The sequence below is a fragment of the Anopheles funestus genome, chromosome 2RL (genome assembly GCF_943734845.2).
Source record: "Anopheles funestus chromosome 2RL, idAnoFuneDA-416_04, whole genome shotgun sequence".
Classification (NCBI taxonomy): domain Eukaryota; kingdom Metazoa; phylum Arthropoda; class Insecta; order Diptera; family Culicidae; genus Anopheles; species Anopheles funestus.
In genome coordinates, this window is record NC_064598.1 from 70,682,121 (window position 1) to 70,704,282 (window position 22,162).

Genomic DNA, 22,162 nt, shown 5'->3' on the forward strand with positions numbered 1-22,162 from the left:
TGAAAAGTATCGAGCAAATCCTTTAGTATGACAAAACCTGATTAAATTCATATATTTATTTTCCTCGACAGGAAAAGCACCCCCCCCCCCCCCCTTTGACGTGTGACGTACATGATAAAAAGGGGATGCTTATAGCCTTGTGTTTTTGTTACGATAGGGAAATAGGAAGGGTAAAAAATTCACAAATTTCTGCGTTACGTTATAGTTGAATCATCCCTTTGAAGAGTTTCCGTCCAGCGAGACTAACGTTTCACAAGAACACCGGGCGACACTTGCTGTGCACCGACCGAGGGAAAAAAGTTTTGTTTGGCGCCCTAATGCTCAACCGAGTTTGTTGCGACCGATGGGTTTGACTCGTCGTTGTCAACGGGTTTTTTTTTCTTAGTACATCGAACATCGAGTGTGCCCAACGTCAACGGTCAAAGGTGCGGTCGGCACTCCGATCTGAGAATTGACGGGAATGTTGGCGGGTTGCGAAAAAGAAAAATGCGCAGAGAAATATTAAATCGGCCGGTCGGCACTTGGCACATAACCAATTCTCAGCCGGGCGCGCGAGGAATGTGAAAGCTTGTAGGTGTTGTTACCGTTACTGCAGGAGTATAAGCCATGAGTGGCCTTGCGCCAAGTACTACCAGTTTTATCTGGGGCAAATGAGTTTTTATCGCATCAGAGTTTTTTTTATTTATGTTTAAAAAATAGTACAAATAATCGTATAAAGAAATATTAATTTTTTTACCTTTTTAATAGATCATTTGCAAAAAAATAAAAAAGTACGTTTTGCTTAAATTATACACTTTAAGATAGTAAAAGAAAAGTATTACAAAATGATAGTAATAAGTTAAAAAACAACAAACACACGCTCATATAAAAATCTCCTAATGTAATGTGCTAAGCAGACTATAAAACCTCCTAAATAAGCATGATGACCATCTGGTCATTGCAAAAGCAGCCACGATCAGCGAACGAGTAATAAAAACGATGTAAAGCGGCCATTAAATCAACCACACAACAACAAGAAAAAACTGTTTGATGATATCGTCAGCGCGTTTTTGCATCTAATGTTGAACATCTTTCCGAGCACAATCGTTTAAGCGATTTTGCCACCGGTGTTACTCTGTGCATCATTCGCTATGATACTGTTTTTGCAGCGTTTCCGAAAGCTTTTATAATCTTTTAATTATTTATTCCGAAACGGTTCGTATGTTACCAGTTAACTCTATTATAAACGTTTATATTGATAGTTCGTTTTAATGCATGTTTTTAAACAAACAACCGGTTGGAATTAATTAAAAGTGTTTTTTTTCGTCTCAAAATACCACAAACATGTTAATTGATAAGTAACATAAATCACACAAAAACAGTTCAATATTTGTTTTATACGTGTCATAAGCTCAGTCCGAATGGCATTTAGCACGTTTTGCACTAACCCTTGTATGAATCCCTTGAAACTACTAACGAAAGTGATCGGTAAGTCGCATAAATCCCACTCACCCTGGCCTTGGTACAGGTTTGTCTATCACGCACCGGAAATTGCCTCAGACACTCTGTGCTGTCAAATTTGTCGTCAAGCGTCACCTCCGATTTTGCAACTCCAATTAATTTCAGCTCATTTGATTTTTATGCTTTTGACGCGAAACTCTCCTATATTGGCGTGAGTCGTGGGCTTGCTTAGTCTGGCGTTTAGCTCTTTCTTTGCTATTGACGTTGTGTCGTGCGTCTGTACAGTGTTTGGATGAATGATCTAACTAATCATCGGTACGTGTCAAACAGGGTGGTTTCCATTTGCAAAACACCGGCTAACAAAAGGGCAAACCATCTGGTTAATGATCTTACAAGCCCTTGCGCTGGGGAACACACACCAACCTAAAACACGAATGACATTTGGAAACCGTTTACTCCACATTTGTCATCGATCAACCGAGAGAGTAGCTTTAAACGAGCTAGCATGGATCAAAGCTGACCCAAATTAAAATCCTCAAATTAGGCTCGTGCAATCGAAGTTCGTCTGGAATGCTACCAACAACGTCACACGAGAAAGTCTCCCTCGTGGAAGGAAGAAACAGACTGCGCAAGCAGGAAATTCGTAAAAGTAGTGTAGCATGTGCATTCATTGCGCAATCAACTGTTGAAACGAAGGCAGAGAAAACTATTTCCACGATGCCAATGATCGCATCAAAAAGCCGCTCACCATCGAACGATAACGGGCTTCAGTGGTTTGATAGAAAATTGATCGCCGTATACATCACGCTGTCAAAACGCGAACGTGGTGATGAAAATTTTATGCGAAAATAATTCCTGTACCTGTGGGCATGAGAGCTAAGCAGTTTTCTTTGGCGAATGAATCTGCCAGTAAGTTCAATTGATTGCAGAGTTCCCGTCGACATGTGATCGAGCGGGAAGATAGACTATCATCACCTGTCTTGATAAAGCCAAGGTATATATCTAAATTCAAACAAAAAACGATACGAGAAATGGATAGAGGATAGAAAATAAGCTAATGCCAAGGGAATTTAATCTGATAAGGGCTGTAGATTTACAATGAACAATCACAAGTGTTGAAATTTTTATTGTTTTTAGTGTTTAGTGTATCAACATAATGAAACTATTTAAGTAAAATGAAGTATCATGATATAAAATTTTAAATTTTCATGCTATATCAACCTAAAAAAGAAAACAAAAATATATTTGTTCTACATTTAAACTGTTTTTTTAATAACTTTTCAACATTCAAGATAGGAAATTGATTTTAAATAAATATTATGTATTTGTTTTTAGTTCAATTTGACAGAGGAAATAGATACAAAGTTTAGTTCAATTACTAAAACAATAGTACGCATATAAGTAACTATTTTAGCAGTTGCTTGAAAACCATTTCATGTCTGATATAATATTTTCCTTCCAATAGTACAGCTGAAACTTACATTCCCTAGCCCACTTAGAGCAAGAAAGTGCAAACCACTATCAAGATCAGTGTCTTTGCCGATTATCTAAGATGAAAGTGAAAACAATTGGTTTCGAATTCCATTGTCACCTCAGTGCGCTCGTCGCTCTTGACGCGATCCCACAACTCTTCCTCCCCGGTCAGACGATTGCACCACAGGAAATACAACTCCGTGCACCGGAAATGTTCTTCGCTCACCAGCAAGCTGTATGACAATAACGAAACAAAAACAAAAAAAAACCTTGCCCCACGAAAAACAATGCCAGCGAGAAATCAAATTTTAGTGCAGCGAATAGAGAGAGGAAAAAACAACACAACACCGGACAACGATGCCACGGTGACAAAATGGAACCTCATCAATACGATCCAATACGCAATCGATCGCATTCAGCATCGTTTGTTGGCATTTTTTCCGAACCCATTAGCCATTCGGTAATCTTCAGCTGCGTGACGGGGGGTGAAGATCCCAGTTGGAAATGGAGCACCTACCCTGTTACGTTTAACACCCCTCGACTGACTGGTGGAATAATCGATTTCCACTTCAATTCGGTAATTCGTTTTGGCACTCGAGCATCCTTACCCCGCGTCAACACACCATAACCGATGGAAGGTCACGTTCGGGCTGCCCTCGATCTTCGCGCCTGCACCGGTGGAATGTCTATCGAAGATTCGTTTTCCATTTCGTTGTGGTCGCATCGATCTCTCCTGCGGTCGTTCTTTGCAAAACGGGGCACACCGTACAGCGCAGTGCAGACACGTATGCATTCCGGTGGAAAATCGTTACCGAAGGAAAAGCTAATGGAAAGTGTCGAAAGCGAGAAGGCCAAAAACGCGCGGCCAGCGCGGCGTGATGGCGATGGCTCGTTACTAGATCCCATCGATGTGCGGATTCTTCACGCTAAATAGCTCCAGTTTCCACTTTTTCCACACCGTTTGCCATTTCGCTTTTCCATCTGCACCCTTGTAAAGATCGTCTTCAGTGCAACCGTTTTGCTAAACGGCTTATTTGAAGACGGGCGCTCATAAAACGGCAGTTAGCAAATGGTGCCCTCCCAGCTCCCGCCTGGTGGCGAGGTTGTGCTACACTTTCTTTTTCGGTCGATCGGCATCTTCACGCGAAACAAAAGTGAAAAACAACAAATCACAAACGAGATCCACCCTTTTTTTTGCCAAGGCACAAATTTGCTTCCGCAAAACCCTTCTGCCATGGTGGCCTGATGGTGCGAGCTGTACGGACTTTCCCTTTTGTTCCGGGAAAAATCAAGATCCGCTGATCGAGATTCGGCCAGTTCTTACATTACGGTGCGGAGAAGTTTATCCAACATCAGCGCTTCCGCCGCATGCACCGAAGTTTTCATCGGAGGACAGCTGAATGTGGTTCCAGTCTCCCCAGTAGCCCTACGGTGCATTAACTTCCTGTCGTCGCTTTGTCGTGCACGTACCTCAGAATTGGCCGGAACATTATGATCGCATTAGAGCGGCTTGGGAGCACCGCACAGGAACTTGGTGCTGGAACTGGAGCGAACTGTCAGATTACCGGCGTCAGGTAATGGACTTTCAGCAATTGTAATCAGTTGTCATGCACTCTGCGAAAACCCAAAAGCTGAGGAATGGAACCTTCCGCCGGCGGGTAACCATTCCAGGTGAGGAGAAAATCTGTTGCGAATGGGAAATGGTACACTGGCAAGACGATGTCGACATTCGATCGGCAGGCCATTCCCGACACAAAAGCGAACTGATGTCAGGAAACGGTAATTTATCACGTGGTACTTTAGAAATGAACGATAATTGAATTTCCACCATGACCACCAACGGGATGAGGTAATCCACGCCGTATCCCATAGGCACTGTCAGCCCAGGCAGCAGCTGTCGACGGGGCGCAGACTTTGCGATCAGGGCGCAGAAAGATCAACGGCTGACAGATTGTGAAGAGCGAACTGTTTTATAATTGGTCCCGTGCCGGCGAAATGATGTAGGTGAAAGTGATCGATATTTTCGCCAACATTCAAGCGTTTTCAACGCACGTCATTAGGGAAGATGATCTGCTAATTGAATAGGACATTGCTTGAGATGAAGCAATGTTAAAATACAATTAAATTAATGTCTTTGAGTCACACATTTTACACGACACTTTCAAATCCGACGTCCCAGAACAGTAATTGACCGGAACTGTCATGTCTACGAAGCTCATTAAATGGTATCAATTTTCCGAAATCTATTTAACGACTTCACAAAAATCCCCGCCACCTCATCGTCACATGATTGACATGCATTTGCGCAACGGGCGATAGAAACGCGAGGAATCACCGATTCCATTGACAGACTCAAAAATCGATCGGCTGCTGTACAGAAGGCTGTAACCTTCTCATTGTTGATAATTTACATACGATGAACCAATCATTCGTTGAAGCATATTTAGCGGCCCAGTGTTATCTATGATAACTATGAATGATAAGACAAGACAAAGCTATAAACTGAGTCTCTCCCAAAGAGAAGAGCATCAGTGTGTATCGATCAGTTTAAAGTTATAGTTCGTGCGGTTTTGCATATTCCCGAATCAAGATGACAAGAATCGTCATATTGGGGTTTTTGTTAGTGTTAAGTCTCGGAACAGGTAATAATTCTATACTGAGCTAAACTTCTGAGTAGTTACAGAACCTTTTGGTTCTTCCGTTGTAGTGCATCCTCAGTTGGTTTGCTATCAGTGCGATGATTGTGAGCTACAGCAAGAGATCCCAATTGTTTGTGGAGATGTAGACTATACCACTACAACACCTCCGGATACAACCTGTCCCACCTGTGCTCCGGAACCAACGTTACCGACTACGCCGGAATGGACAACCTCTACTCCGGACACTACGTGTCCAACCTGTGCACCAACCTTGCCCACAACTCCCATTCCGACTACTTCTACACCTGACACAACGTGTCCAACGTGTGCTCCAACTCTTCCCACCACACCCATACCGACCACCTCAACGCCTGAAACCACGTGTCCTACCTGTGCACCAACTCTTCCTACATCTCCCATTCCAACGACATCCACACCAGTCGAAACTTCCACTCCAGATACCACCTGTCCTACGTGTGCTCCTACCCTTCCCACCACACCGCCTCTAACCACCTCGACACCGTTGTCCACTACGACACTACCACCTCCAACACCTACGCAACCTACCACACCATCCTGCCCGGCCGGATGTTGTCCCTGTTACGGAGCTCGTTCCACGTCCATCTTTGCGATGGCAGCAAGCGCCACCAAGAACGCTCTGATGGATGAGTTCGAAGAGGACATTCGATCAACGCGTCAGCTACCGTTACCGATCTATGTTTGCTACACCACCGAACGCTTTGGTGAGGGTGGTCCCGGACCTCATTGCGTGTATTTCAATGCGACACACTCATTTACATACTCTCCGTTACAGTGAACCAGCGACGCGTGATCAGCCGTGGGTGTACCAAGCGGCAACAGTCGCTCACCGATACCTGCACACAGCTCAGCGGTGGACAAACCTACGAACAGTGTTCGCTCTGCTCGTGGCAGCTGTGCAACCGATAGGGCGGGATGTAGACACCTATTGTACCGGTGTATCTCTCGTATTATTGTCATATTATTGTGCTTCTTCGCACGATGAAGAGGCCAGATCATCAATCACGATGGTAGTGACACCAGTAGCTCCTAGAAGATTCCCCACCATAAGCGGAAGTGTATCGAAATAAAGCAAACTCTATGATAAGCATTCAAATGTTGGGGCGTATGTTGGGTGAGTCAGATAGTGGACGCACATGGCGCCGTAGATAAGCGGCTGTTGTGGGGGTTTCAATCTAAACCGAGTGGCTGTTACGACATTGGCGGCTGTTCAATTTGAGATTAAAATAGACACCTTCCGAAAGGTTATGTGATGTCCTCCAGGGAATAGAATTGTGTCAAGTTTTCCATTGTTTCCAACACATTCCTTCAAAAAGCGATAAGTCCATGTGGGTAAAGTTCAATTGCTTAGAATTTGCATCCCGAACCTACCTTACGTTATGATGCACAAGCCAACCACACAGAGTGCTGGAGGTCTTTTGTGTATGTGTGTTCAAAGATGGCTTTACCTACATCGGCTCTTACCAATTTTTCATTCACCCCATTCAGCAGATCGGTACTCACCACAAATGGTCCTCAAACCATTGAACATGCACGCATCGACAAGCACACATCGAAGGTTGAGATTTGTTTCCAACGCCATATTTGTAACGCCTGCAGCACCTCTCGATTTGGCAGCTCGAAGAAGGAAGGCTTTTTCCGTGTTCTCCTTCTATTTTGGTGTGCGCCGTTCGCCTCCGCCGTACATGCACTTGCCCCGAAGGAAACCAGTTAGCTTCCCTAATGCATCCCGTAATTTCAACCCTTCCTCAATTCCCTTCCTACCCACCTTCTCTACCTCCCCAAACGTCTGGCAGTCTGCTTCCCACAAACTGTCCCTTTATTTTCACTCCACCTTCCTCTGAGCATTACGTAATAAACGATCTGATTAATTTGATGTCGTGCCGGTTCGGTTCCCTTCGGTCGGTTAGTTGGCCGGCTGGTTGTTCGCATTTTTCTCCATGCCGTTGTCTCCCTACCCCACTGTCTCTCGCACTGGGGCAATATACGGTCCGGGCCTTATTTATGGTCATGTGTGATGCTTTATGACACGGTCGCGATCGCGAACCACGACCACGAACCAGCTCGCGGCATCCCGGTCGACTTGCATATCGATTGCGATCGACGTGCACTGGACGTGAAAACGAGAGCTAATGGAAAAGAAGAAAGGACCTAACGCAAACCTGGAAGGTGGACGAAGGTGCGAATGCGCTCGCGTACGATTTGCATAACAATAAATTGCAGTTCCCCACCGCAACTGACCCACACGAGAAGGAAAAAGTGTTCTGCGCGCTAGAATCACGCGCGGAATCTCGGCGCGAAAGCGGAATTGGAGTACATTGGAGTGCATTAGGAAAGGGATGGCATACCAGCTGTTTCAGCAGGGGCTTTCACTTTCTGTCGTAATTCGTGCGTTTTTTTATTGGTGGGAAAATGTGGAAAATCAGTTACATTTTTTAACGGCGTTGATGTCAGTTTTGTTTGAAAATCCTTCTGATATGCATTCATTTTATTTATTTTGATTAGAATTAGAATTATTTTTAAATAATTTAAATTAATCATGTACGATCAACAGCAAATGTAAACTAATTTTAATTGTGGTGTATTTTTAAAGTAATGTGTTTTTACCGATAATTATTAAATTGCATAAATTAAGAATAACACAACATTCCTCTAGAGTTAGAAAAGTATCGAATAAATGTCTTCCTCTGACTACAACAGTCTACCTTTTCAATAAGGTAGTATAAAGTTAAGAAGTTAAGTAATCGGAAGAATAAAGTTACGAGGATTACGTCCAGTGCTCATGTTGAAGTCCATATCTCCATGGTATCCTTTTATATATTTCTTATTTTTAGTTATTGGAGCTAAACAATGGTATCTATCGACTCAGTTTTGTCTAGTAGAAGGGATATTTGGAAGATAGAAATATTCTATTCGGAAGATAGAAAAATATTATTTTGAACATTTGAAATAAAACGGAAGAATTGATATTTTGGAGTCTTCTCGAGTACTTAACAACATTCCTTCATTCTATTGGGAATTGATTTTCACAGATATACAAACATATGTTAGAGACACTATTGGAATTTCCTTGTTATATATTAACACATGAAACTTAAAAAAATGAAAATAATTAAAAGACTTACTTTCACTGTACGACTTTTGATTAAATCCAGAAATGGCCGGCATTACCTGTAAAGACATTAAACCAAGAAGAAATAATTAAATTATTCATAAAAAGAACTTTTTTCTCTTTAATTAGGACAGAAGAAAGAATCAGATAACAAAGAGACATGAGATAATTTCAAAATATTACGTTTAAATTCACTAAATTTTAACATAATCAACCTTTTTAGTAGCATCAACCAATCTTTTGACTATTCTATCATCTGAACCAGCTATCTCAAGTAGTACGGCTTGACCAGTTACATTATCCGTAGATAAAAAGTCCATTTAGTAGGACGAACATTCAACCGGTACTTTCCCGCATTCAGACAGACGCACGATGTAACCCCTTGGATAACTCCTGTAACGTCCCCAAAATCATACACGGGACCCGTTGTTTTAGATCACATAAAAAAGGCAAATCGCTTACCAAGGGAAAGAAACGAAAGCAAAAGTGATCGCTAAAAATTAACTCACTTTCAAAGAATGCCATTGTTTCTGTATCGCCGTGCCGGTCGAGCAAAAGGGTGCCTTTGCTTTCCTTTAAAGCTTGCAAATCCACCAGCGCAACAGATAGACCCTTGCTACAGTTTACCTTCCCACTTGAATCTAAAGGGAACATTGGTGGCCAACGCGGGTGGAGAAATTGGGGAAAAAAGAACACAGCGGGAGGTCATTTAGTTCGGCAGTATGGTGGTTCGCGAAAAATAAATACACATATCTATCTCACGATGGACAGAGCGCTGGCGGTTTCGGGCTACGGTCGCAAAATTGGACGACTTCTTGCCCTTCCCGCCGTTACCGTGTGGGAGTTATGTAATGGGAGAAAAGAAATTACCACCAGCGGTGTTCATATTTCTCCCAGCCGCATAAAGAGACCCCTTTCATAAGCGCACGAGCGCACCGCAACAAATCACTGAGCAGGTATCGTTGAAGAATTGTCCTGGCGAGCATTTGTAAGGTTGTGTGTGTGTGTGTGTCGCTCGGGAGTCCCATTTTTTTTGTTTCGTCTCTTGAATCACCATCCACTGTCTATGCGGGGTCCGGCACAATATTATTAGTATCTTTATTTCGTCTTAATTCTTTTTCTGCTCCGTTTTGTAATGCTTTGGGGGCCTCCGTGATCGTGGGGGCTCGAAATATGTGTCAGCGGTGAATGTGCCTCCCGATCGTACATTATACACATGCATGCACTGGTGGTACGATGCAGTGGGAGAAAGAGAGATGCTTATGCTTTTTATGATGGCGCTAATGTGGCCGTTTGTCAAGACCTGCGAGTTTGTCGTACCGCGCAATTTGTCGGGTGGTCTTAGAAAGCAACAGGCAAAATGACCGCTAAGTGCAGGTCATCGGGAAATAGTAGCCGGGTTTGTGCAAAGGCACAATGTCGACGTATGTTCGGTTAGTGGTATCCTGTTTTTTCATGATAAATTTCGTAAAGTGAAACGTATTTCCTTATGATAAAAAAATAAAAGAACGCCTAATTTATTATACTTTATAGCGTTAACTGACGTTGAAAACACTTAAAAATAGTTTTATTTAAAAATTTATTGACTACAATCTACCCCATCATTAAACGTAATTTTTAGCCTCAAACTGTCGAAACGAAACCTTTGAAGATTTCTCCAAATTATCACCCGTCATAAACATTTCTCCGCCACATTCAACCTATGCTTAATTGTCATGTTAATCCATATTTTCATTATGACCTAATCGGATCAAACAAACGATCAAAACGGGCAAAAGAAAAAAAAATAAAACCCCGCCACAAAATGAATTATTCAACACTAATCCGTCCGAACAAAAATAAAAAAGGGAAAAGAACCTCATGCGGACAAAACCGAACGAAATAGTAAATAAATACAGCTTCCCGAAAACACGAATGTCAACACCACAAATGATGTCCACCGTGCGCAAACATACATGCCGTAAAAGCAGTGAATAAAGCAAAATAAATAAAACAGCAGCGAAAGATTCACACGCTGTGCCATCTTCAGCGCGTGTGCGGCGGCAAGATAAAGCCCGACAACACCCCGAAAAAGACGCTTGTTCGCGTGCCGGTCTTCTGCGCCTTGCAAGCGTGAACATGCGCAAACGCCATCCATAAAAGTGGCCGCGCTGACGGCCAACGGGGTGGTCTTGATTTTGGCTCGGCACAGCACATCCCAACGCACCAAATATATACGCAGAAATAAAATAAGATATAAAAAAAGCGGGCCGACATCGAGCAATGGATCGTCTTCGGGCACGAGATGGGGTGTGATCTCGTAACCAACACAAGACGTGCCCTCTGCGAAGTATTTTTTTTTATCGAATTGTCGACACCTTTGAGCTGCTGATGTGTTTTTTTTTGTTCATCTTTTGAAGCACCTACAGCAGGAATCGTTACTAGAGGTCGTGGTGTTTGGTGATGATGATGATTGAAACGGATGAATGAAGCATCCGGATGATTTACATACAGATCGTAGGCAAATAGTGCGGGAGGACGGTCGGCATTGGCTGATGGGTTTTTAAATGTGTTGCTCATTTTGCTCGCGTCTAGATTGATTAAGACGTAGGATATCGTTTACAAGCGATAAGCGATTTCGACATTTGAATAATAGGAAACGATATTGGTTTTTGTGAAATATGATACTACAACTAACGTTATCTTTATCAGATCGTCAAATTATTGATAAATGGTTACATTTGCCTTCAAGGATAACTGTCGAAATTGATTTATTTAAAAAATAATTGATGACAGCTCACATAAACTGATTTGTTAAGAAAATGACTCAAATTTTCCGAATTTCCGAAATAATCAAACTTAACTTTGAACAGATGAAGAAAACCAACAAATGACATATTCATTATACTGATGAAATCACCATTCGAAATGCATGATACTAGCAAAGGAATAGTTTTAAATGATTCATAATTAAAATCTGTTATGCTAAAATGGTTATAATTTTTTATTCCCTCCACTAAAAGTACTCTATCTCCACTGGTAATGTACTGATTTTCACTATCTTCTACCATTTACAATCATTGGAAAAAAATCCTATAAAATAGCGAACCTTGATGACCGTATTAATTCGAGTCCACTCTGTTTTAACTAAAGCTTTGTCAACTTTGAATGCTTTGCCATGTTAAAATATGGGTCATTTTACTTTAGTGCACGACATGAGCTTTCCTCTTGTGGTGACAACCGATCGACCGGCATCTTTATCTGCACCAGTTCGAACGTTTGCAATTTATCGTAATTTTTCGTCACCACCTTTATCCTTTCTCCGAGCAGTTTGTTTCCACTGTTTCCACCACCAAAAACAGTGCTAGATGACAAGCGATTACATTTTTGCCAGCTGTTTGCCTCGGTGCCTACCACCATTTCCGACCACCATATGCGCTGTATGAGCCTGTAAGAAAACGTCATCAACCATTCGACAGACAGACGGTGGCATGCATTGCCCTCGAGAGAAAGAAACGTGAATTTGTTATGCTTCTTCTCATCTTGGTCGCTTCTTAGTTGACCCAACGGTAGGTAACCCTGCGCCATCAAGACCTGTTTCATCGATCGAACCAGAGCTTCAGAGCCGCACGAAGACTGGTTTTGCTACTAACACCGCAGGGTGGATAGGATAGCTCCAGTTTTTGCTCCACTGTCTCACCAGCGATTTTTTGGGCCCAAGTACGCCGATGGCCTCCAGCACACTTACCCACTGGCCAACATCACACGCCCGGTAGAAGGGAGTGTGTATGTCACTGCGTTTTCCGTTCATAATTTATCTCCTTCGTACGAGAGTAGATGGTTTCGTTTCGTACTCTCGGCGGCAGCTTTCTTGCGTGTAGTGCAAAGATTGCGTAATATTATACTTATGCTGAACCCAATTTTTCTGTGCATAGAGAAACCAGCCCGTGCAAGTATCAATGAAATTCAAGCGGTGCGTCTGAGACAAAAAAAACGTGTACACAAACTGGAGCATTTCACTGGTGAGGTTATCCAGTGGGCTTGTACAAACCGGAGATCCTTGAGAGGATAACATGGCAGACATGGGAGCGTACCGAATGTAGGCAAAAGCATGGTACAACTACTCTTGAGATCCCATCGGTGGAAGATGATAGAGATCCAAATGCAGATGGTTGAAAAACGATCGTAACTTTTGCACTGGTTTCGATGCATGATCATGCGAGAAAAATTGCAGAGTGCTACCCAATGACACTATACAAGCATTTTACAACCTTTACGAATCATCCTCCCACACAAATGTAAACAGAAGAGGCTTTTTTGCCAGGTCTAAAATTTAATTAATGTCATTTAGTTCATTTCATACCTTCGTCGTCGGGGCTACGAGTTTAATAGTATTAAGAGTGTGTAGCGTTCCCGTTATTTAGTTGGATTGATCGAGTTGCGGAATCAGTGCGTCATAGAATTGAAATAGATTTGCCGATGTTCGTTTTACCGTTTCAATCTCGCTCGAAAAGGATTAAACGTTCGATTTAAACAGTGATTGATCAGCATTCGATATAAGGCTCACGAGGTTTCTCACTTCACGAAGCGTTGAAGTCTTTCCTTCATTGCACAATATATCGTAAACAATTTTGCAAACCATTTGTTTTTTCGTTTTATTTATAGAGACTTTGAGTCTCTAAAACTGTAGTTTGCAAACGCCTCACTTTTGCAAACTAAATGGTCTTATTTATGTTTAAAAAATCATCCAAACATAATTATGCTTTTGGAACTTATTATAATGTAATCAACTTTGCATCTTGGCATTTTTAGTTATACATACATTCCCTGCACAAGTTTGGTAAAAATCAGAAATTGATTTACTCTTTATTTAATGGAAAAAAAACATGTTTCGCTACAAGTGGTGGTAGCAACAACAAAAATCTAAAAATTTGCTTAATAAAGAAACTTTCAAAAGCAGTTTGCAGTAGCAAACGCAGGCTTCCGTAACGTGATGGATCGGTATTTTGATCTTACATTGTCAAAAATGTCGACCATCTGAACCTTTTGTTACCGATGAGCCAATGACAAATGAGAAACCTGCTAACATATGGTCCGCTTGTATTTGCTTCACGCTGGTAACTGTATTATCTTGGTTCAAGAGGTCGCTTCTTCGTCTGTGGTAGGGAAATGAAGCACGTTTCCAGCATATGCTTACAGCTTACATTCAAATCTATTACGATCCATCATTAATCATTCTCACGTGCCGTACAGCTTAAGACAGGAGCAAAAAATATGCCAAACAATATATACACACGCACACGTTTGGAATGAAGCTGTGTTTTATCGAATATTAATTTGAGGTAACTTGGTAACATTAGCGTTGTTGAAAAATTATCAACTCATGGTAGATGGAATGCAGATAAATAGCATACCATGTCGGTTGATGAAAAACAACTCAGTGATTAGCGAAGTGAAAGTAAACCCTAGCCAATCCCAAGATGAGAAGCATCGGTATACGTATTATCTGTGAATGAAAGAAGTATTTATAATATGATTTGTCTGTTTGTTGGTAATGTTCCCAATCAACTTTACTACAAAATATAACACTATCGATATTTATTTTTCGTCCGGTATTTTATGATTCTTATTACGCTTTTCCGCATCACTTAAAGAGCAACACATAAATTGACATACATTTTGAAACATGACTTGATAAATATCATTTTTAATGAACAAAAATTTCTTGTCACTCGATAGCGGCTTCGTGGCTGATGGATGACCAAATTATGTTAATTACATGACCTCTCTTCTTTTGTTTACTTTCAGGTAATTAAACGAGCGGCCAAAACTGTGATATAATAAATCCTCCATCGATTCCGATAAGTGGTGTACAGCTGTCGGCTTAATTAAGCCATCGAGGCTGAGTGAGTTTTTTTTCCAACTTCTTCTTAACCATACCAAGTACTACGAGACCGAGAAATGACCATCGAATGGTGATGATTTAAAAGTTTGCAAGCGGCGAATGAAAAGTACTTTAAAATGTGTAAACGATGTTCAGTGAAGGAACGGTACTCGAGGAACTGCGTGAAAGTTTTATGCGAATGTTGGATAATTGATTCGATCATCGTGACATTGTGCTTCAGATGGTTTTGAGATGAGATGGAGATTCTCGTGTTTGGTTTGATTGATATTCGACCATTATAAAGTAGATGTGATCCATTGTTTCTTCGGTTATACAGTTCTGTTATACTGTTATAATACTGTTATAATATATACTGTTCTGTTATACAGTAACATATTAGTGTGTAAGTTAATAATTTCTGTAGTTATCAATTAATTGTGTTAGTTCGACTTATGGACAAAAATTGTCCAAAAAAATTAATTGAGTGTTTTTTTATTTCTCTTAAGACTTGATAATTTTATTAGGTCGATTCAAATTAAATATTTCACAAACTACACTGCAGACAACACCAACATCCAAAGTTCTAAAAACCCTAAATAAAATTCGCCAAATATTCGAACAAAAATTTAACATAATAATTTGTGCTAGGAATAATTCAATTAAATTTCATTTCCACTCAATTAAACTCTTTGGTTACTCACCCATTACAATCGCATTACTTCGAAATTTAATCTTTTTTTCCTGGAAAATGGTATGAGTTGGGGCCCCTGCTCCATAATCGGCCTTCATTAAACTCGACGTTTGGCTTTCCTTTTTCATTAGCAAATGAACTTTTCCAACCCCGCGCGCACAAGGATATCAATGTGCAGCGTCCTACTATTAAGAGCTACCACTATTTCACCAATTTCTGAGCGCTATGATAAAGATCTATGCCACTGGTACGTCGATGTAGTCTGGTGCGCATTTGCAAAACGACCCCGCACAAGCGAACGGAATGCATCCCACCCCTTCACCCAACAAAGCGGAAGTGTCAAAGTCAATAGCAGGCTTTAGATACGCGGGAAAATGGACATACCTCCCGCACAGCACGTGCAACAACAACAAAAAAAAAAAAACGCTGAAACAATAAGTCACTTGCCGTTACTGTTACGGTGGTTCGAAAGGGAATCTAATACTTTCAACCTTTCCATCCTGCGCAAAACCACCGTGAGCGGAAGGTGACTATTAGCGAGGTAGGATGTGGAAAGGTTTATGCGCGAATACGGTACAGACCACCGACCAGCCAAGACTGACCAGAGCCAGGCAGACATCGTTGGAAAATTGGCCACAATGCGGAACTTTAGTAATGCGGGAATGGAAAAGCAATAAAAGCGAGTGGCAATTTGAATGCAGGCTTTGATCGTAGGCCTCGAGAGAATTCCGCAAGAAGCGCGATGGAAGTGAAACAAAACCAAACGCCACCAATCTGCAAAACCGCAACAACAAAAAAACATTAGATCTTGACATTCGCGTGAGCTTTACGTTTCGATTATGGTAATGAATTTAAACGATCTTTCGTTTTGAGGGGAGGGTTGGAAAACATCGTTTCCAGCACAAGACACCGATGATGATGGTGGTCGATAATGCTTGATCCTTCCGCTTTATGAAGAAGAAGAGTGGGAGGAAAACAACGTGACGGACGGGACCATAATTCCGTCACCGAGACCTGTAAACTGTAACAGAGTTGTTGCAATTACAATGCAATGCTGCATTCGTCTAACAACGCAACGGCGACGATGATGATGATGGTGAGTGTAATGGCGAGTGCAATCGCGAGAGCCGCATTAGTTCGCTCGTCGATCGTGAAAGGCCGAAAGGATCGCAGCTGGTCGGCGTGTTTTATTTCCTTCGGGCTTTCCCACTGCATAAACGGTGGCTCAGCTAAGCTTAAGTGTTTGTTAGCCTAGACCACCACTCGTATCTGATTGCTATCTTTGGATGGCTTTGGAAACCGCCAATTGGAACTCTCCATGTCTAAGACAAAGCTAAGTTCGAACGAAGGATTAAACGGTCGACGAGTTCAATCGATTTGTTATTCATAGTTTAGTAAGGCACTTGCTGCTGGTTGATCGATATCGCACACAAAATGTTGGTGTACCTTTCCATTAAGCAGGTGCTTTTGTACATACATTACCAGTTTATGATTTTGATTCAGGAAGTGAATGTTTCTGTTGAATTAAAAATTGATTTTTTAGTGCAGTGTAGTATTTTTAAAAATTTAATAAATATTTGTTCAAAATCCGTATACATTTTTTGCACAATTTTGTTCTTTTATTTTAATGTTAAAAAATGAACTAATTTAAATGAATATTATCTTTAAATGCTCTTGCAAATCACAATAAATAATGAGATAATTACCAGTGACAATCATGCACTAATCTCTGAAAAATTCATCCTTAGCCTTTATAACACTCAGTTTTACCATCCAGAGCTTATCGGAGCAGGTTGACAACTTCCCGAAAATAGGGCAACACAACAGCTGATAAATTATCTATCCTTTCGTAAGCAACCCATTACGATCGTTACCAACTCGTAGCAATTTCGTGCAAGGTCTGCACCGACCAATAAATTATAGGCCTCCTTTTCAACCGTGCTGATGATCGAAAACCGAGCTTTTTGGTGAAACATTTCACTCTTAATTCGAAACCGTTCCTCAATTACAACTCAGACCGCTTAACGGCGAGTCTGGTCAATCAAGCAAGAAACACGCTCTTTCGTAATATCTACCATCATATATACATATATTCTCGCACGCCTTTTGCTGATAAAGGGAAAACAAAACGACTTGTTAAACATGGTGCCTTTAGTTTAACTTGGCTTTCCTCCCCCTCAAAACACATATGCACCCGCATTTCGGTAAAAGGCACGTAAATCGATCCCAAAAAAAGCATTGAAATCCCTCCACAATGTTTCCACCGAAATGACCACCCCGGGTGAAAGGTGTTAAACAACATTTTGTCGGCTGCACCACTGTACGACAGCCCCGAAACTGTCGATGTTGCTGTCCAAAAACGCAGTGGCCCCTCGCAACAGTCTTCAACGCCAGCCTCCGAGTTATACTTTCGTTTACTTGTTTTTTCCTTCTTTTCTTTCGCCAATAAGCTGACATCCACAACATCCCTTTCTCGGTCGCTGCTGGTTGCGGTTTCGGGAAAGGGCTTGCCTCAATTACAAGGGCACAAAAAACATTCACCACCGGTTCGGTTTCGACGACCAGGACGCTTTGAATTGACAAACTGCTTTAGCTGTATCACTATGCGCAGACGCGCCCCTTGATGCACTTGCACTTGCAATTTCAATTTTTGGTTTTTGTTTTTTTGCTGCTGTCCTTTCACTTTTTCCGTATGCCAAGCGAAAACAATGCAAAGTCCTTGAACAATATTCAGGAAGAGAGTATTTTGTACGCCTAATAAAGGCCCTTCAGTAGTTTCCTGTGTTGCTGCAACGCGTGTTGGAGCTTTTTTCCCACGAAACATATTCATTAGTGAATGTTTTCGAAACTGTTTAATGTTATAAATAAAGCAAATAAGATTGCATATGATTTTGCTCATGTAATCAACAATCAACTGCAAAAATTCTCACGAACAGGTTAAAATATTGGAAAATGACAAACACTGCGCTTTGTGAAATAAAATATCATTCAGTAGATCATGGGAACATGGGAGGAAAAAAATTAAAAGCCCCAAATGGTAATTGATGAATGCAATTGAAATAAATAAAATATTACATCCTTTCTCCAATAAGTGAAAATTATGAAACATACTCTCAACCATGTACATGAAGTAGCGGCCAATGTACTTCACCTTAGTAAATCGGAAAGCGAACGTAAATTGCGATTTATTTTACTTCTGATCCATCTCATCCGACTCAACCTACTTAACTCTGGTATGAATATGCGTTAATGGTACCATATGGTTTACAAATAATATCATTGCTACTCGATATGCATATAGTTCCTACGTTTCAAGGATGCCCAGACTAGCGTCAGGAAGTGGGTATACAGCACACTCCATGGTGCCTCTTATGCAAACAAGTGTGCGCACTATTTTTATTTAATAAAAGGAAAACTATTTTTTAATATGCAGTTAAATCTTATTCATTTCACATTCAATTTTAGTAAAGTGAAGGAAATTTTTTTTGGTCGCACTGATTTTGCATGTAAGTAAGATTTTCGTTAAAAATGACTGGAAACCATTTTTACCAATCTCATGCACAAGTTTACATGAAAATTATGCTTTCTTCAAACTATAGGATTATTCTGAAACTTTTGTTGTTGACATTCCATAAAATTCAGAATCGGTCTTAATATTATGTCTGACATTGTAAAAAATGTAAAAATGCATAAAGTACCATCAAATTGATTCATCTAAAGCTAGTTTTTATATGTTTGAATTTAAAAATATTAACATTAAAGTTGTTTAATGAAAATGATATAAATTTATTTCTAAGAAATGACAAAATTCATTAAACTTTCCGTGGATAAACATAGCACGATTGCGATGCATTAAAGTAAAGTACATTTTTGTATGCACTTTTCCAACGAGAAATAACGATTCCTTTTCATTTCACTCAATTCGATCGATCTGTGTCCCACACAGGAACCCTTTCCGTCACGTAATAAACATTCCTTTCCCGATCTTACGATCTACTAATTCCATTCCCGCAAAACAAAGGTCAATCACCGCCCAGTATGCCATTGTTCTCGGCACGTGTTTGCCCTACGCATTCCCTTTTTTTCCGCGCGTTTCCTTGTCTACGCTCCCCCGACAGTTGGAGAAGAAAACAAATCATCGCACAATCAATCCACATTCACCACGTTGCAATGATGCAGCATAAACCAGCATTAAAACGCATCGTTGCAGCTCGTGGTGTTAGTTCACGTGCGGAAATGGCAGCGGATTAGTGTAGCTATTAATCTTTTTAAACGAAAATGTATGTTGACCTGACACCCGGACGGTCGGTGGGGTGCACTCAACCCGATACCGCGACGTAGCCTGGGTCTCATTAACAAAGTGAAAGACTCTATTGCAACCGTACGAAACGAACCTTACAAGTTTCGCGCTCAGGATGGAAAATGAATACAAATCGACCAAATGGCCGTGATTGGGAGCAGCTTTGTCTCGTGCACTGGTGCACAGGTGAGCCGTTGAAACTGCATCAGTTGCACTGAACACTTTAGCCACAACTAGCAGATGGAATATTCATGCTGAGAATTAAACATTTTAATAATGTACGATCAGTTACAAGACACTCAAAAACAAAATCCGACGAAGAAGATTTAATGAACATTTAATGTTCAAAATGATATGTTGCTGATGGGTACAAAATTATTAACACACCACGATGTTTTCAGCCATAAACACTCTTCAATTTTGCATCCTTTTTTTTTTTGAACAATTATTTCAAAAGATTTTGTTTAATGTGACTATACTTACAGATTGAAGGTTGTACAGAACACCTCATTTTCATCTTAACCACTTAAAACACAACATAACGAGCATCTTTTTGTAGCCTTACCTTAAATGATGTGCCGCGAAACACACGTCAACAGCTATGCTCCTATCAGATGGATAATCAATTACCTCTATGGCAATAAACAAAATAGCAAGAAGCACACGTGTAATCTTGATCACGGTTCACATCATGTCTGGTTGGCCTTATGACCCAATCGTGCACAAAAAAATTATAATACCCCGCTTGAAAAAAAGCTTCAAGTCTCATCTCTTTTTAACCTGCCTTTTATCGATCGTCACGCAATCAAAAAAACTGTCCTGCGTGTTACATGCTTACCACAATGAGTGAGAGACGAAACACTTATTAAGTAGCTATCGATCGGTTTCGATAAGCATAAAGGGGCTCTTTTGAACAGCAACAGGGTATTTATGAGCTCGTAAAGAAAATTGCCCGTACAAAAAAGCACATTTTCCTTCGAGCGTTGTGGTAGGTAATGGTAACGCTGAGAATCATTCCTCCGGTACCAGACGACTTGAAATCGACAGGAACTGTGTTGTATATAGTTGGAGCCACAAAGCAGGTGCGCAACAGATGCATAGAAAAGATTATTATCCGATTAAACGCACTCGCTTGTACCATGATGGTTTGTTAAGCAATGGTTTCGGGCAAAAGAAAGAAAAAACACTAACGCTCAAGATGCTAGATAATCGTCTAGGAAGCGTAAAAGTAAAATATTGTCTAGAGTGTTTTAATATTTTTTTCTTGATTTACTGCCATGGTGCGAACCTATTCTACGATCAAACCATTTTGATCCTTCCTTTTAGACTGCTTTTTTGCTACTGCTTACACTCCGCGTAACGCTGCAATCCAAGCGAATCGATGCTTCGACCCTAACAAAAACCCAAACCCTTACCACACCGCAAAGCACAAATCAAACAGCACACCATACGCAAAATTAGAAACAGTTAATGGAACCTTTTCCATATACGCATATACGCAAAGAACTATTAAATTACCTCAAAGGTTGTGTTTAAACATTCGCTTTGCATCGTGAATCATTCCCCGTTTTTTGCGATTTTTTTTGTGAGAAAATTGCCCCCTTTTCTGCGTACACGTCAAACAAAAAAGGCTTCACGCTGAAGAAATGTACCACCGGTGAGGCCACATCCCTTCGAAACTCTAATCGACCGTCATGTGCTACACCTTCGAACATGACGTTTGCCGATACCCGGAGCCGTCATTCACGTCGCTCGTAAATCATCTGGCAAGTGATTCTGCGGATTTGCATTCAATTGCATAGCAAACGAAGGTGGAACAAAACTACAAGCACATCGCAAAGCACTATGCACCTGCGTCGAGCAAATGTAACGGTGTGGTCTGATACGCAGTTTTGTAACAGCATAAGTGTTGTTTGTGACTTTAAAAGCATAGATGTTGATTGGAGATGAAAAACTTTGTACTGGTTGGAAAGAATCATATAATTAAGATGTTTGATTATGAAATTTTTCAATTTTTCTGCCCAAAATTTTCAAACCTTTGGCCAAATATTTTACAAAATGAGTTTAATAATTGAAAGTAAATCTTATCAGATGATAAAACTATAATAAAACTATAAACTGAACTTAATATAAACTAACAACTAACAAATACAAGTTAAAAAAGTAATTTAAAATATTCTGGAATAATGTTCTGGTCTTTATTGATAAATATATTACCTTATTGTAATATTTTTTCAGTCAAATTATCAAATTCTAAGTCAAATTGTAATCAAAACAAATCAAATCAAGAGTCAAGAGTTCATTAGCATGTTGAGCTTAAGCCAATACTATAAAAAATATTATTCTGTTTTCTATTTAATTTCAAATTTAGAATGAAACATTGATTCTGATGTCTGAATGCTTGATGTGCGATGCTGAAGTGCATATATCTATCACAAGAAATAAACCTAAAATATGTTTTTTTTCTAAATAAGTTTTTTTTTGTAAATAAGATAATAATTTTGATTATTAGCCTGAAAATAAAAAAAAAATGTTCAGTCTACTTATAAAATTAATCGTATTTAATTATATTTTTATCAATACTTTTCCATGAGTAACCACTACC

At 40.4% G+C, this 22,162-nt stretch overlaps 2 protein-coding genes across 2 annotated transcripts in view; both read left to right on the forward strand.

Annotated features, from left to right (window-relative positions):
* Window positions 1–22,162, forward strand: part of LOC125762465 (mucin-5AC) — a 130,269-nt gene that overhangs the window by 59,822 nt on the left and 48,285 nt on the right. The window lies entirely within an intron of this gene.
* Window positions 752–10,829, forward strand: LOC125762454 (proteoglycan 4-like). The gene is made up of 3 exons (XM_049424562.1): window positions 752–5,555; window positions 5,621–6,295; window positions 6,367–10,829. The coding sequence occupies exons 1-3, from the start codon at window positions 5,504–5,506 to the stop codon at window positions 6,498–6,500; spliced, it is 861 nt and encodes a 286-aa protein (XP_049280519.1). The 5' UTR covers window positions 752–5,503; the 3' UTR covers window positions 6,501–10,829.